Below are 14,535 nucleotides of genomic sequence, written 5' to 3' on the forward strand. Positions count from 1 at the left end.
TGGAAACAGACATTATCATTTTTATATTACAGTGGGAGAAAAGCAAGAGGTTAAGATAACAGTGGTCCTGGATGGTTATTCACATATTGGTTAATTAGGCCTCAAATATATAGCTAAACACAATAATCATGTACTCATTCCTGAGAACCACTCAATCATACAATAGCTTAAAAGAAATTCAGGATTATTACTTTCAAATATATTCACTTATTCTTCCAGTATAGTTTAATGAGTAAATAAGCCTATTTGTTTTTATAAAAATGGCATCTCCAAAGAGTTGAAAATATTTTGCATTACTTATAAGAACTTCCCTATAGCTCAAATGGTAAAGAATCTGCCTGCAAAGCAGGATACCCGGGTTTGATCCCTGGGTCAGGAAGATGCCCTGGAGAAGAGAATGGCTATCCACTCTAGTATTCTTGCCTGGAGAATCCCATGAACAGAGGAGCCTGGTGGGCTACAGTTTGTGGGGTGACAAAAAATTGGATACAACTGAGCGACTAAACACATATATAAATATATACTATTTATATATTTATATACACGCATATACTAGATGTGTGTGTGCATGCTCAATTGTGTCTGACTCTTTGCAACCCCAGGCAATACAGCCCGCCAGGCTCCTCTGTCCATGGGATTCTCCAGGCAAGAACACTGGAGTGGGTTGCCATGCCCTCCTCCAGAAGACTTTCCCGACCCAGGGGTTGGACACACGTCTCTTAGCATCTCCTGCACTGGCAGAAGGATCCTTTACCACTTCACCACCTGGGAACCCCATACATTAGACATTTCCCTGCAATTATCTTCACACGATTTTGTTCCTCTGTAAACTTCAGCTAAAAGCCCTCTGGCTGATGACAAATCTTGAATTAGTGTTAAGAGTCCCTGAAGTTTTACTGTATTCATCTGACTGCTCACCCTTCCTCAACCTCATCTCCTCCTGGAAACTTCCAAGCACAAGGACTTGCCAGCCTGTGTCTCCTCCTCCTTTATCAGGCCAGCTGCCAAGGCTGCTGTTGCCCTGGTCTGCCTGCCCCCCCCAGCCTCTGTCCTTTGCTGCAGGTAACACGGAGTGTGCCTACCCTCTGCCACCCACATCTGGTCCCCTCCCCACTCGCCTCCAAGCAGAGTGGCCGCGAAGAAAGGACGCCAGCAAAATGACGGGTCCTGCACTCCGGGAGTTTAAATCTCATTGAGCTAATAACCGCAGCCAGGACACAAGGATAATACCAAATGACTAACGGGAGAAGGTGGGGACAGACCAGGTCCGCATGCACCTTCTACTCAATGACAATTAATTCATGTGCTTGAGATGTTGTTCTGTTCTCCCATAATTGGGTACACTATGGATTCAAATTTTAAAGCTGCTTCACTTACCCTCTCCCCCTCAGAAAAGGAAAAAGCAAAGCCAAATGGAAGTATTCTGAATTATCTACCACTTGAGGCCATTAGCGGCCTATTAGCATCCTTCCAGAAGAGTGAATAATTCAGAATTAAGCGTGTTTCGACTTTAAACATTTTCTTCAAAAAATATTCAAGACAATTTTACAAAAATATGAAGTGTGTGTATGGTAGAAAGGGCTCCATTTTATTGGAAACAAACAGCATCAACCTCTGACGGTAAACCACCGAGTGTGAACCACTCAGGGGGAGAGGGCTGTCGGGACTTGCGTGGAGAGGGAGAGACCACAGGAAGTCCTCTTTACCCTCTTTGACTTGCCCCATAGCACCTGTCTGTCATACACCACTCCCTGTTTGTTTTCTTTTTTTTTAATTATACTTCTTTACTAGGAAATAATTAACTGTCAGGTAGAGGAACTCCTCTGTTTATACTTCCTGCAAATCTAGGGAACAAGCAACCAAATGGCAATCACCCTGATGAATGATGAACTCAAGTAGCAGCCCTCCTTAGGTACTGACGTCTATATTCGATCTCCTTGGACCCAGTAGTCGGCAACACAGCTGCGGCTTTGTCACGCCCCTGCCGAGGAGCTAAATGTGATGCGACTCTCAGTGCTGGCTCTACAAAGTGCACTGCAGGAAGCAGGGAAAGAGTCACTTAAATGCCGCTGACCCAACACGTTTCAGAAACACTGCCCAGTGGAAGACAGGCCTATCACTAGTCAGAATTTATATGCCTCAATCAAGAAACGTCTATTGCATTTAATTCTTGGTAAAGGAGAAAGAATGTGGGGTCTGGACCACAACATCACCGTCTACAGCTAGGCAAGACGTTTTACTGCTTGGGGTCCAGCTTACTCTAGGCAAAGGAGGAGGCTGGGAAGAGGATCTCTAAGTTCCCAAAGTTACGAGAGCTCAAGTTTCCAGTCCTGGAGTGAGGTAACTTCAACAAAAGATGAGCAGGTCCCCTGGAGGTTACCTTGAGGTTCGAGGTGAGGGTGGAGCACCACGTGCCCTGGAAACCAGTGACAAGGGCAGACCTGGGCCCGGCGCCGTCAGTTACCAGAGTAAGTGTGGGCCCAGGCAATGCCCACATGCGAGTAGCAGTACAGGAATCCCAGGACAGACAGGGTCACCCACGGCCAGCCTGCATGAGGGCGACAGAGACGGGAGAGCGGTTAGACAAGCCTGGGGTAGGACCTGGGGTAGGACTGGTGCAAACCGTCCCCATTAGAGAAGGCTGCCTAAGAAACAGCATGGGCCTCAGTTTAGGCATTAAGACACACGTCTCCTAGATCACCTCATGGTGTTCAAACTGGAACAGCAGCAAGTGGACCCCTACATGCCCACTTGGGTCACCATAAAATGAGGGGAGCCCTATCATACACACAAACTATGTTTAGAAACAGGACAAGCTTTTGAAGAATACATATTTAGAAGACTAAAGCATTTAATAACCAAAAAAGATGAAAAGTCCACGAGACTCATAGTAAATTGCAAAATATACGTTGACCATTGAATCGCACACCATCCACAAGCACACAGAAGCCCAGGACAACCAGGTACTTTTTTCAGCCTCAAGATGGACCCATCCTGCTTGGAGGCCCTCAGATCTGTCACCGCCGTGGCACAGACCCACATGTCAGGGGACCTGTTACACCTGGTCCTCAGTAACCTCAGGGAGCAGGAAGAGGTGGGGGGGGGGAGCTTCAGGTACAGAAGGCAGACCCGGACTTCAGCTGTGTGTAGGGAGAGGCATCAGCAGGTGTTTGGTAAACACAGGAGCCAGAGACTGGCTGCGGAGGTGGGAGAACAAAGCAGTTTCACTTACACAAAGCTGGGGTGTGGCGACTGATGCACAGCTGTGCTTGGCCCTATGGCTGTCAGGGGACATCACATGGAAGCTTCTGCCCAGCACACACAAGTGTAGGGAGCCCTAACTAGAGGTGAGTTCAGTCTGGACCACCGCTGGGCCCTGGAAATCCCCCCTCACGTCACTGTGTGCAAGGCAGAGAGGCAGCGAGATGGCCGCAGTCCCGACTCTGCTCGGAGACCCCAGCACCATCTCAGCTTCTCCATCCACACAACGGGAGGCCCAACATACAGGAAAGCATATGGAATCAAAGAAGGTCACAGATTTGGTAGCGTTTTAAAAAAGTGTTTCAGAAACACAAAGGATTTCCTGGGAACTCTCTAATGTCCACACAGCTCATTAGTCTTTTTATCACATGCATGTGCCTACAGCCAGTCACCCCAGTGTGTGCCAGATGGCTGCCAAGAACCCATTCTCCTTTCCTGACCTCAGGAGTTAAGATCAGTGATGACAAGGCAAAGATAGATTGCACAAGTCGCCCTTCCAGCACATTCAACCAACACTTTACGGGCCTCTGCTGTGGGCCTGGCCCTGTTCTAGATGTGAACGTCTTCCTCTGTGCTCACCTGAAGGAACGAGGTCTTCACCTGCAGCAGCTGCTAACCAAGCAGGTCTGGCCCAAGTGTAGGGGGCGTGCTAGGGGCAGAGCCCCCCTTCATCAGAGCTTAGATAAGCACAGGATCATAAAACTGAAAAGAACCTGGGGTGGGCGGCCATTTTGGTGACATGCCAAGGGCTGCTATGCCGCACAGTCATCCGGACTTGTCAACCATGAATGGAAAATGTGGCATCAAAAAGGGCTCTGTCCCACCAAGTGAACACTGACACCATCCCGCAGTCCTCTCACCCCCTCACCTTTCCCCAGTAAGTAGTCTTCTTCCATGTTGTCCCTTCTTACCAGCTTTCCAATCCTGTGTGTCTGGAAAATTCCCTTATCCCTACATCCTCAAACACATGCATGCATACACACACACACTCAATCTCTCTCTCTCCATTAAGATGACTGGTGGGCTGTACCGCACTGCTCAGAGGAAAAGATCCTACACTAAGGCCCCCTGCACACACTGTACATTCAGAGCTGGGCCCCCAGAATCGATGTGCGCAGCTGCCTGGTGGGCTTTTGTTACCTGGACTTATCAACAAGGGAACAGTGAGTCAGCAGTGAAGATGTTACGAACAGGATGTCAGATGATGGTTGCAAAAGATTGGGGGATAGTGAACAGGCCAGATTATTTAAGTTACAGCTACATGCATAAGTAGGATGTATATATAGCATAACAGATTCAATGAAGAGGACCAAGGCAGGGGTGTAACAGAAGGAGTTAACAGGATGTGGGCGGCTGTATCCTGATATTGCTCACAGGATACTGGCAGGTTGCATAATAACTGCAGCTAATGAGGGACAGGTAGGACACAGAGGGGAATGGCTGTAGCTAATAGAAAGTGAGCCGTGCGATTTCACTTGAGGTTATTAAGGCTGAGCCATTCTCTGAGCAATTACATCAGTATGAAGGACTGGAAAGGCAGAGGCTCGGGATACTGAAGGAAAAGACCATTATCGTGCAGGGCTATGGGAAGTCAAAGGATATGTCTAATTGGTTTTCTGGAATGGAAAGGGATAATCAGAACAAGGTGCAGGTCTAAGGCAAAACTCTGTTTAAAAAGTAACATGGTAGAATGGTGCAGCCACTATGGAAAAAGAGTATGGAGGTTCCCCCAAAAGTCAAGCGTAGAATTACCACACACATGCCCCAAAGAATTCAAAGCAAGAACCAGAAGAGAGATTCCTACACCCAAGTTCACGGTGGCACAAACGTAGAAGCAACCCAGCGTCTACTGCAAGATGAATGGGTACGCAAAACGCGGTCTATATCCATGGTTCAATATTAATCAGCTATAAAAAGGGGATTCTGACACTGGCTACGACATGGATGAACCCTGAAGACATGGTAAATGAAATAAGCCAGGCACAAAAGGACAAACACGGCAAGACTTCCACCGATCTGAAGTGCCTAGAGTAGTCAAATCGACAGACAAACAACACAATGGTGGTTGCCAGGGGTTGAGAGGAGAGGGGAGTTTGTGTTAAATGGTTACAGAGTTTTAGTTTTGTGAGGGGAAAACTGTTCTGAATGTGGATGGTGGCTGCATAACAATGTGGCTGTACCACTGAACTGTAGACTAAAATTATTAAAATGGTAACTTTTATGTTATATATTATTTACCACAATAAAAATGTATCCTGAGTGAAAGAAGACATCAGCAAAATAACACATGTGATATTATTCTATTTGTGTGAAGTGCAAACTGATTTATAGTAACAAAAGCATGTCGGTGGTGGCCTGGGGCTGGAGCAGAGGGAGAATCAGACCACAAAGGGGCTCTAGGAGTCTTTGGGGATAACAAAGATGTTGAGCACCTTGATTATGGGACTGCTTTTCAGTGTATATACAACTGGAAAATACATTAAATGGATATATTTTATTGTGCACAGATTATTTCTCAATAAAGTTTTGCCATTCTAAAGGTGTTTTTGGAACATCAGCAAATCGCAGACTTGCAGTGCTATGCTGCAATCTCCTAGGCTATCTATGCCCAAGGTATTGAAATTCAAATAGCAGGAAGATGCAGTTCATTTTCACACGATGCTGAGTCTTTAGTCCCTCACCGCCCCCAGGAGCAGAACTTGCCACATGTGGGACTGAACACCGGCTGCCCTAGTCGTTCTTTCTTCTACTGGACCCTCTGAGAAAGATGACCAGAGAAACTCTCTTATCCATGCAGATTCATTCAGCTGCTGAATCAGCACAAATCCCTATCCCTATCTGGGGGAAGAAATCAATCCTTCCTACTGGGAGAGGAGTTAGCTGAGCTGCTGAATGAGCTATCACTTACCCCATCAAAGGTTCGCTCCGCTGTCAGGTCAGGCAACACTGCTGAGCCTGTGGCCGCCATCTTGGCTCTAACGAGGTCTTTTCAAAGCCCACCCCACTGCTGACCATTTTTAGAAGAAAAAGGCTGGTGAGCAGAATATGAACAAACTGCAGTGATGCTTTCTTCTCATCCTTCCTTTCAGTCAACCAGAACCCTAGTCTCTGTCCACACGTGAGTAGTTTACAAAGAATAGGCAATCTGCTATTCAGTTTACAAAGAATACACAAACTTGGTGAATTCGCACAACACTATGAGATAGAAATTACTCACCTATACTAATATTCTTGCTTGAAGCTCTATTGCCTCAAAAGGGTCCAGAGACCACAACCCAAGCCCAGGTGGTCTGGTTGAATCCTGCTTGGAGAACAGTTTGAAGGACCTGAGTCTGTCCTTTAGCTTTACCTACAATTATCTATCATTTCAGTTCAGTTCAGTTCAGTCAGCCATGAAATTAAAAGACGCTTGCTCCTTGGAAGAAAAGCTATGACCAACCTAGACAGCATATTAAAAAGCAGAGACATTACTCTGCCAACAAAGGTCTGTCTAGTCAAAGCTATGGTTTCTCCAGTAGTCATGTATGGATGTGAGAGTTGGACCATAAAGAAAGCTGAGTGCAGAAGAATTGATGCTTTTGAACTGTGGTGTTGGAGAAGACTCCTGAGAGTCCCTTGGACTACAAGAAGATCCAACCAGTCCATCCTAAAGGAAATCAGTCCTAAATATTCATTGGAAGGACTGATGTTGAAGCTGAAACTCCAATACTTTGGCCACTTGATGCAAAGAACTGACTCATTGGAAAAGACCCTGAGGCTGGGAAAGATTTAAGGCAGGAGGAGAAAGGGATGACAGAGGAAGAGATGGTTGGATGGCATTACTGATTCAATGGACGTGAGTTTGAGCAAGCTCTGGGAGTTGGTGATGGACAGGGAGGCCTGGCCTGCAGCAGTCCATGGGGTTGCAAAGAGTCGGATCTGACTGAGCGACTGAACAGAACTGAACAGAGCTTCCTCCCTTCATCTACTCAGGCAAGTTCTCTAGCCAGAGGCTCTGACACCCTGCTGTCTGATGCCCCTCCTGCTCATCCAGTGCTCAGTCATTACCTTGCTGGTTCTCCTGAGGGATGAGGAACATCGTGACCCTCTCTGCTTGGTTCTTGGGTCCCTATAGCTGGACAAATAGACTCTCACTTTCTGGCCCCATGAAGCAGCAATGTCATCCACTGACTCTCAGCCATTCTAAGACAGGGAAAAGACGAGTTTCCCATCTTGAGTGCCGTCATGCTACAAAGGAAGATGGCTCTCACCTCCCAGACAAGCTTGCCTTGGCCAGAGCCGAGAACACAACTGTGGTGGCCCCAATCAGCAAGGACCACCAACATATCCATCTGTATATCCCTGGGATGCAGGTGCACATACAACATCCCACGTCACCATCCTGGATGTGAGATTGAGGGTTTTCTACCTCCACAGAGGGCCTTTGTGAGTGGGCAGGCTTGGAGGATACCCAACAGAGAAATGGAATGCAGAGGTGACTTTCAGAGATGCTGCAGAACAGTCACAGGATGTGGTGACTGATGGATTTTGAGGCCAAAGAATATATTCCCTCTCACTGACCCTGCCCACTGCCTCAGACAGCACCCTCGGGACTGACGCCAGTTGGTGTGTGTCACAGAGACTGTGTACCGTATGTTAACAGACAGAAGGGCTACTCCTAATAGTAAAAGCCATGGTCCCAGGGTCCCCTCAGGACCTGTTCTCTGCTATAACATTGAAAAGGGGAAAAGCTGGTTCTGTCGGGGACACCAGGAACTCCTCTAGCACTTGGTCACCATCTTTTTTAATTGGAGGATAATTTCTTTGTAATGTTGTATTAGTTTCCGCCGTACAACAATGTGAAATCAGCTGTAAGTATACATACATGCCCTGGCTCTTGAGCCTCCCTCCCACCTCTGCATCCCACCCCTCTGGGTCATCACAGAGCACCAGGCTGAGCTCCCTGTCATAATGCAGCTTCCCACTGGCTATCTGCTTTACACACGGTGGTGTGTGTATTTCAGTGCGACTCTCTCAGTTCATCCCGCCCTCTGCTTCCCTCACTGTGTCCACAAGTCTGTTTTTCACGTCTGTGTCTCTGTTTCTGCCCTGCAAACAGGTTCATTGGTACCATTTTCCTAGATTCCATATATACGTGTTAATAAACGATACTGGTTTTTCTCTGACTGACTTTGCTCTGTGTAACAGGCTCTAGGCTCATCCACCTCAGTTCAACTGCCTCAAATTCGGTCACCATCTCTTTGAGCTGACTGGCTTGCACCTGTGCCTTTCCATCTAGTAGATACTGTGAACCCCAGCCCCACACCCTATGTGTTTATGTGTGTGTACACATACATATATGGGTCTGCCTTGGTGCCATTTTCTACTCTGAGAACAGTAGGGGCTGTTTTTCCCTTTGAGAATGAGCTCCTACATCAGACTGGTTCCCGGGGGCTGGCTCAGGATCTGAGAAACAGCAGGGCACTCTGCACCATGTACTGGCTTCAGCCACCCCCATTTCATTAATTATTCAGAAGGACTTTATGTGCTGTCTTCATTAAAACAGCCCGCTCCTGACAGCACTTGACATTTAACAACACTCAGATCTGATGGGGGAGAAATAATAAGGGACTTTGGTAGTTTTATTTCGGTAGCCCCGGCCTAGAGAGATTGTGGAGCAGTTCATCAAATGGTCCTGCACTTTCAGACCTTCCTTCACAGCTCAATTTAGAGCTTTCATCTGATACATCTACAGGGCAGGAGCCTTTCCTTGTCCACGGGCTACCTTATTGAAAGATGCCCAGCAGGACCACAGCTGCCCAGGCTTCCGAGCCTGTAAACTGCCAGGTCTGTTTTCAAACCCATGGGAATATGGACAGGAGGTCTGAAGAACAGGCTCTTGCTACTCTAGGGCTAGAGGAACCATCTCTTACCTTCATGTAATTTACAAACCTGGGCCTCAAACCCAGCTTTTGAAGGCTTGGTATTTTTCAAAAAACAAAACAAAACAAAACTCAACTGCTTCTTTCACACCCTCTCATGAAAAAGAACTACATGGTTCTAATTTGTTCAAAACTGACATGTGAAATCCTAGAGCTGGTTCTCAAACAGTGTTAGAATGCACGGTCCCGTCCCCCAGAGGTTGTGATCCAGGACGCCTGGGCGGGCCTGAGATCTGCGTTTCTACCAGGATCCCTGGTGACGTGGACGCTGCTGGTCCCAGAGCCAGCCTCCGGGCCCCCTGTTCCGGGGGCCTCTCAGAGGGCTGACTCTGCAGAGGGCCCCACCAGTGGTTCACACGCTGAGCAAGGGGACAGACGAGCACTGAGCGTTTACGGGTCACCAGGGCCTTTGCGGAGGCATGCCACAGCCTCACAACCACCCTCTCAAGGGGTATCATCAGCCCCACTTCACGGAAAGGGAAACCAAGGCTCAGAGAGGCAGAGCAACCTTCTCAAGGTCTGAAAGCTAAGGGGTCACCAAGTCGCGCTTGGAGCCCAGGGCTGTGTGGCTCTGGGTGTGCTCGGCCGCCTGCGCTCCGAAGCGGTGCTGGGCCTCGGACCACGTGGAGGGGAGGCTCACACGGAGCCCCACTTCTCTGCCTGGTGCCTTTAACTCTTCTGCCTCCAAATCTCATTTCATCCCCTCTACTCATGGCGCTAAGGAAACAGAGAGCGGGAAGCAGTAGGCTTCTGTTTTCAAACATCATCGTCACTAAGCTGCTTGGTCACCCCCTCTCCCAGGGCTCCTCAGTTTCTCCATCTGTGTAATGGGGGGAACGAGCCTGGAGGAACATGTTTACATGCCTTGTCATGGCAACTGTTAATTCAGACCGGGGCCACTGAGGCGCGTGCTCCCAGTGCCTGGATGGGCTTTTGTTAACATAGAGCCGCAGGTATTTGATCCTGGTCACGGGCTGAGCCTCCACAGGGCATCCAGCAGGGGGACAGGGAGGAAGGAAGGGGTGACTCTGACCGCCCCGGGGGCCTTCCTGCCATCCTGAGCAAGAGTCGTTTGCTGGGGGCACTGTGTGCACACTTTAACTGGCATGAACAGCGGTCTTTAATAAATCACGCTGTTCACACTCAGTGTCACATCCTGAAGAAGCCAACCTGCGCTGTTTTTCATCCTGTCCACCTCCCAGCCCCAGGCCCTGTGGGCGGGCACTTACTGAAGTGCTCACTGCCATAAAGCAGAATCATTTCATGTGAAATTGAGAAAGTGGGGAGAACAAACTGGAGCTGCTTCTTATCCTGACCGTGCAGGTGGAAAGAAGTGCCAAGAAAACACACATTTTCTCTCTCCAGAACCAGATGGGTGGGGGCCGGCCTGCCAGAAGCCCATCCCTGCCGCCACTGCCAGGATCTCCACTCCGGCCGCCAGGGCCAGAGGCTGCCCAGTCGGACCGCACTCCCCAGCCACTTCTCTTCCTTAACGTGTTCCTTTCCTATTTTTGTTTTTAAACAGCCTATTTCGGGCTACTGTTTATCCTTGACTCACAACCATGCTACGTAACACAGTGGAGACAATTCAGCAAATGAGCTCCTGAAAGCTGCCTCCCGAAAACAAAGGAATGGAGACAGTGCAGGGCAGGCTCCCTGCCACCTGGCCTGGAAAATCACTCACCCACGCGGGCAGTTTTTAAGACGGTTTGATAGTCTTTCTTTTTTTGACCATGCTGGCATGGCATGTGGCATCTTAGTTCCGCAACCAGGGGCCGAACCTGTGCCCCCTACAGTGGAAGTGCAGAGTCTTAGCCATGGGACCGCCAGGGACACCCCCAGACCGCCCCTCCCCGCCCTCCACTGCCCCAGGCATTTATGAAGCACTGACCATGTGCGCAGCATTTAGACAGGCAGCCTGGACATGCGTCACACTGAGCTTCCTCTGACGCCCGTGAGAATATGTGCCCAGAGGCTAATAGCACACTCAGGGCCCCCAACTCCCCACCTACCCTCGAGATTTGGCTCTGCGGCTCTGGCTCTGGGAAACGCAGAGGACAGGGACAAGAGTCTCAATGTCTGGGTCACCGGGACGATGGGCTGACGCCAGTAAGCTGACATGGTGCTAGGATGGAGGCAGCTGAGCTTAGAGGGTTTGCTTTGCCTTCTCATCCAAGTATGCACGCATGGGACAGTGGTGGTCTGGGGACCGTGGCACGGGGGCACGGGGTGGCAGATGGCACTGTTTCTCTGGAATCACAGAGACCCTGGAGAAGAGAAGAGAAGCGCCTGCAAATATAGAATGGGCTAGCTTTGGAAGCAGGATGGGGGTGGGGGGTGGGCAGGGGAGGGCCACTCTACAGGCAGAGAAACTCGCCAGCAGCTGAAGCCCTTCATCCCGGGACGGGCTCAGGACCCTCTGGGCATCCCCGTCCCGGGAAGGCAGCAGAGGCAGGACAGCCGCGAGGAGATGCCTCTCTGGACGGGAGGCAGCACAAGTCTGAGACCATGAACCGGCTCCTTTCCCCTCAGGCCCCTGGGATCAGGGCGCCCATGGTTAAACGGTCACTGAATAAACATATATGGGTGCCTGAGTCCTTCTGAGTACTCAGTCACAAGACTCTCAGATCCCTAATCAAAAATGACAGTTGTTGCAAAATCCCCAATCAAGAAACCCTAGGTATGCACATCTGGCCCCAGCTGTGGGCCATGGAGCCAATGGACAGAAGTGCCCACAGCTGAAGCATCATCGACACTTGTGTGTGTGCCCAGGAGAAGAGGCGCCTGGCAGGGACTGGCTGAGAACACCTAGACATTAACAAAGGACAGTGGGTCAGGAAGGCCACCCTGGTCATCCCACTTCCTGTCACCATGAAAGGAACGTAGCGGGGGAGCTGGAAAGGGAGAGAAGACACGGCACCTACACCACATGCACCTCTGAAAGGGTGATGTCAGCACATCTCTCTGACATGTTCTTTTCCTAAAGCTGTTGCTAGGTAAACGACTCCAAATTACTTCGATTTCTCAGCAAAGAACACAATGATACAACCAAGCTCCCGGCAGAGACAGCAGCGTCTCTCCCGGAGTTCTCGGACGCTACAGCCTGTTAGACACGCCAGCCACCCCAGGGGAAGGGGAGGAGCTGTTCCTGCCTGGCAGAGCGGGCTTTATTCTCACCTCACTGCTCCCACTTACTGTGGGCTGTGCTCATCTCCACGATGAGGGAGGGATCCGACTGAGCGCAGGAGGTGCTGTGGAGCCAAGAGCTTGTCTGCGCACCGTCCTGAGTGGCTGCTGCTTCTCATCCCGGGGCCGTGCCTGCTCCCCATGCCCCTGCCTGGGGTGCTGTCGGTGGCCAGGATGCAGTTTCTCTCTATGGGTACTGAGCCCATGGGTCCGGTCTCATTGTGTGTGCATGCTCAATTGTGTCCAACTCTTTGCAACCCTATAAACAATAGCCCACATCAGGCTCTTCTGTCCATGGGACTTTCCATATAGGAATACTGGACTGGGTTGTCATTTCCTTCTCCAGGGGAATCTTCACCAACCCAGGGATCGAACCTGCATCTCCTGCATTGCAGGCGGATTCTTTACCACTTAAGCCATCATCTCTTTAATGCTGAGTTTAACCACCGGAACTGCCTCTTGCCTTCTTCAAAAGGGACTGACATATATGCACTACTATGGATGAAGCAGATAGCTAGCAGGAAGCTACTCTAAGGCCTAGGGGCTCAGCTTAGTGCTCTGTGATGACCTAAAGAGGGGAGGATGGAGGAGGTGGAAGGGAGGCCCAGGAGAGAGCGGATATATGTATACATGCAAATGATTCACGAGGTTGTACAACAGGAAGTAACATAACATTGTAAAGCACCTCTACTCCATTTTTTTTTTTTTTTAAAGGAACTGACAGAAGACCAAAGCACGAAATAGCTCCAAGATGAGTTTGGAAACGATGCGGCTGCAATATTCATAAACGGTATTTGGGAAAGGCATTGTCACAACCAGGGTGCTGGTGTGAGGAGGGCTGTGAGGAGCAGAGGTGAGATGGGCGCCCAAGCTCGGGCCCGCGCTGGTGGTGGCGGGGTCCTCAGTTCCACACTGGCCAGCCGGCTCGGGGCAGGGGTGGGCGGCAGCCTGCACACCCTGCAGGGACACAGAGCACCTGGGCAGTCCCGACAGCAAGTGAAGGCGGCCCTGGGAACAGCCGGCTACGGTCTGAGCGAGCCCGGGGCTCCCCTCTGCTAAAGAAGCATCAGCGAGCGCTTCCACGGGATGGGGCAAGAGCTCTTAGGTCGCTGTTCCAAGGAGGGAGAAGACACACAGAAAGATCCCATAGGGCCCCTCCCATCAAACCCACACACCCTGGAGACCCAGGGCGCTGCTGACGGTGGGCAGAGAGGCATCGAGCAGCCCCACCCACACATGGCTGCTCTTTCTTTGCAGGAGTGCAAGGCCATGGGAGCGCAAGGCCACGTCCTGCGGGAGCGTAGGGCAAGTGCAGCAGCCATGGTCACTGCTGCCGTCACCTCAGGCCACGTGGCCACCAGGGCCTAGAGGGGGAGATGAGCATTCGGCCTGAGAGTGAGAGAAAGTACCCACGTGCGAATGTTGACTCAGGCAAGGCGGACTCATTCTAGGCACCCTATTTTACAAAAGATACTGTCACGCGGAAGCCACTTCAAGGAGGGTCTGGAAGGGCTCCTCAGGGTAGGCACACTAATAAGTTAAAGTTTAGCCTGGAAAAAGGCCACGGGGCCACATGGAAAGAGAATTAATTAGATTCATTCTAAGTCACCCCAGAAGAAAGAACTTGAGCCAAGAGATGGAAGTTAGGGGCAGATTTTTGGCTACGACCCAAAGGAGCCTGTAACAGTTACACGCTCCCCTCCCTGGATTCCCATCCCTGCTAGCATTCAGAGGGTGGTACCTCGGACGGGAGATGAAACCAGATGACCCCCCCTCCACAAGGCCCCTTCCAGTTCTTAGAGATTGTTACTGTTCAGTCGCTCAGTCATGTCCGACTCTTTGTGAACCCATGGACTGCAGCACGCCAGGCTGTCCATCACCATCTCCCGGAGTTTGCCCAAGTTCGTGTTCGTTGCATCAATGATGCCATCCAACCATCTCATCCTCTGACACCCTCTTCTGCCCTCAATCTTTCCCAGCATCAAGGACTTTTCCAATGAGTTAGCTGTTCACATCGATGACTAAAATACTGGAGATTCAGCTTCAGCATCAGTCCTTTTAGTTAATATTCAGGGTTAGTTTATATTCAGGGTTTAGTTAATATTCAACCCTTAAGATTGACTGCTTTGATTTCCTTGCAGTCCAAGGGACTTTCAGGAGTCTTCTC

At 50.0% G+C, this 14,535-nt stretch overlaps 1 protein-coding gene across 8 annotated transcripts in view; it reads right to left on the reverse strand.

Moving 5' to 3' along the window:
* Nucleotides 1-2,148: 2,148 nt before the first annotated feature.
* Nucleotides 2,149-14,535, reverse strand: part of HHAT (hedgehog acyltransferase) — a 352,361-nt gene continuing 339,974 nt past the window's right edge. For 6 of the 8 annotated variants that reach the window (XM_061383599.1, XM_061383602.1, XM_061383603.1 and 3 more), the window contains one exon: nucleotides 2,149-2,548. In XM_061383599.1, coding sequence (XP_061239583.1) covers nucleotides 2,457-2,548 — 92 coding nt within the window. In that variant the 3' untranslated portion in view covers nucleotides 2,149-2,456. The remainder of the gene's footprint in view (nucleotides 2,549-14,535) is intronic. The other 2 variants (XR_009730102.1, XR_009730101.1) reach the window with 2 other exon arrangements.

Source organism: Bos javanicus, chromosome 16 (genome assembly GCF_032452875.1).
Source record: "Bos javanicus breed banteng chromosome 16, ARS-OSU_banteng_1.0, whole genome shotgun sequence".
Lineage (NCBI taxonomy): Eukaryota > Metazoa > Chordata > Mammalia > Artiodactyla > Bovidae > Bos > Bos javanicus.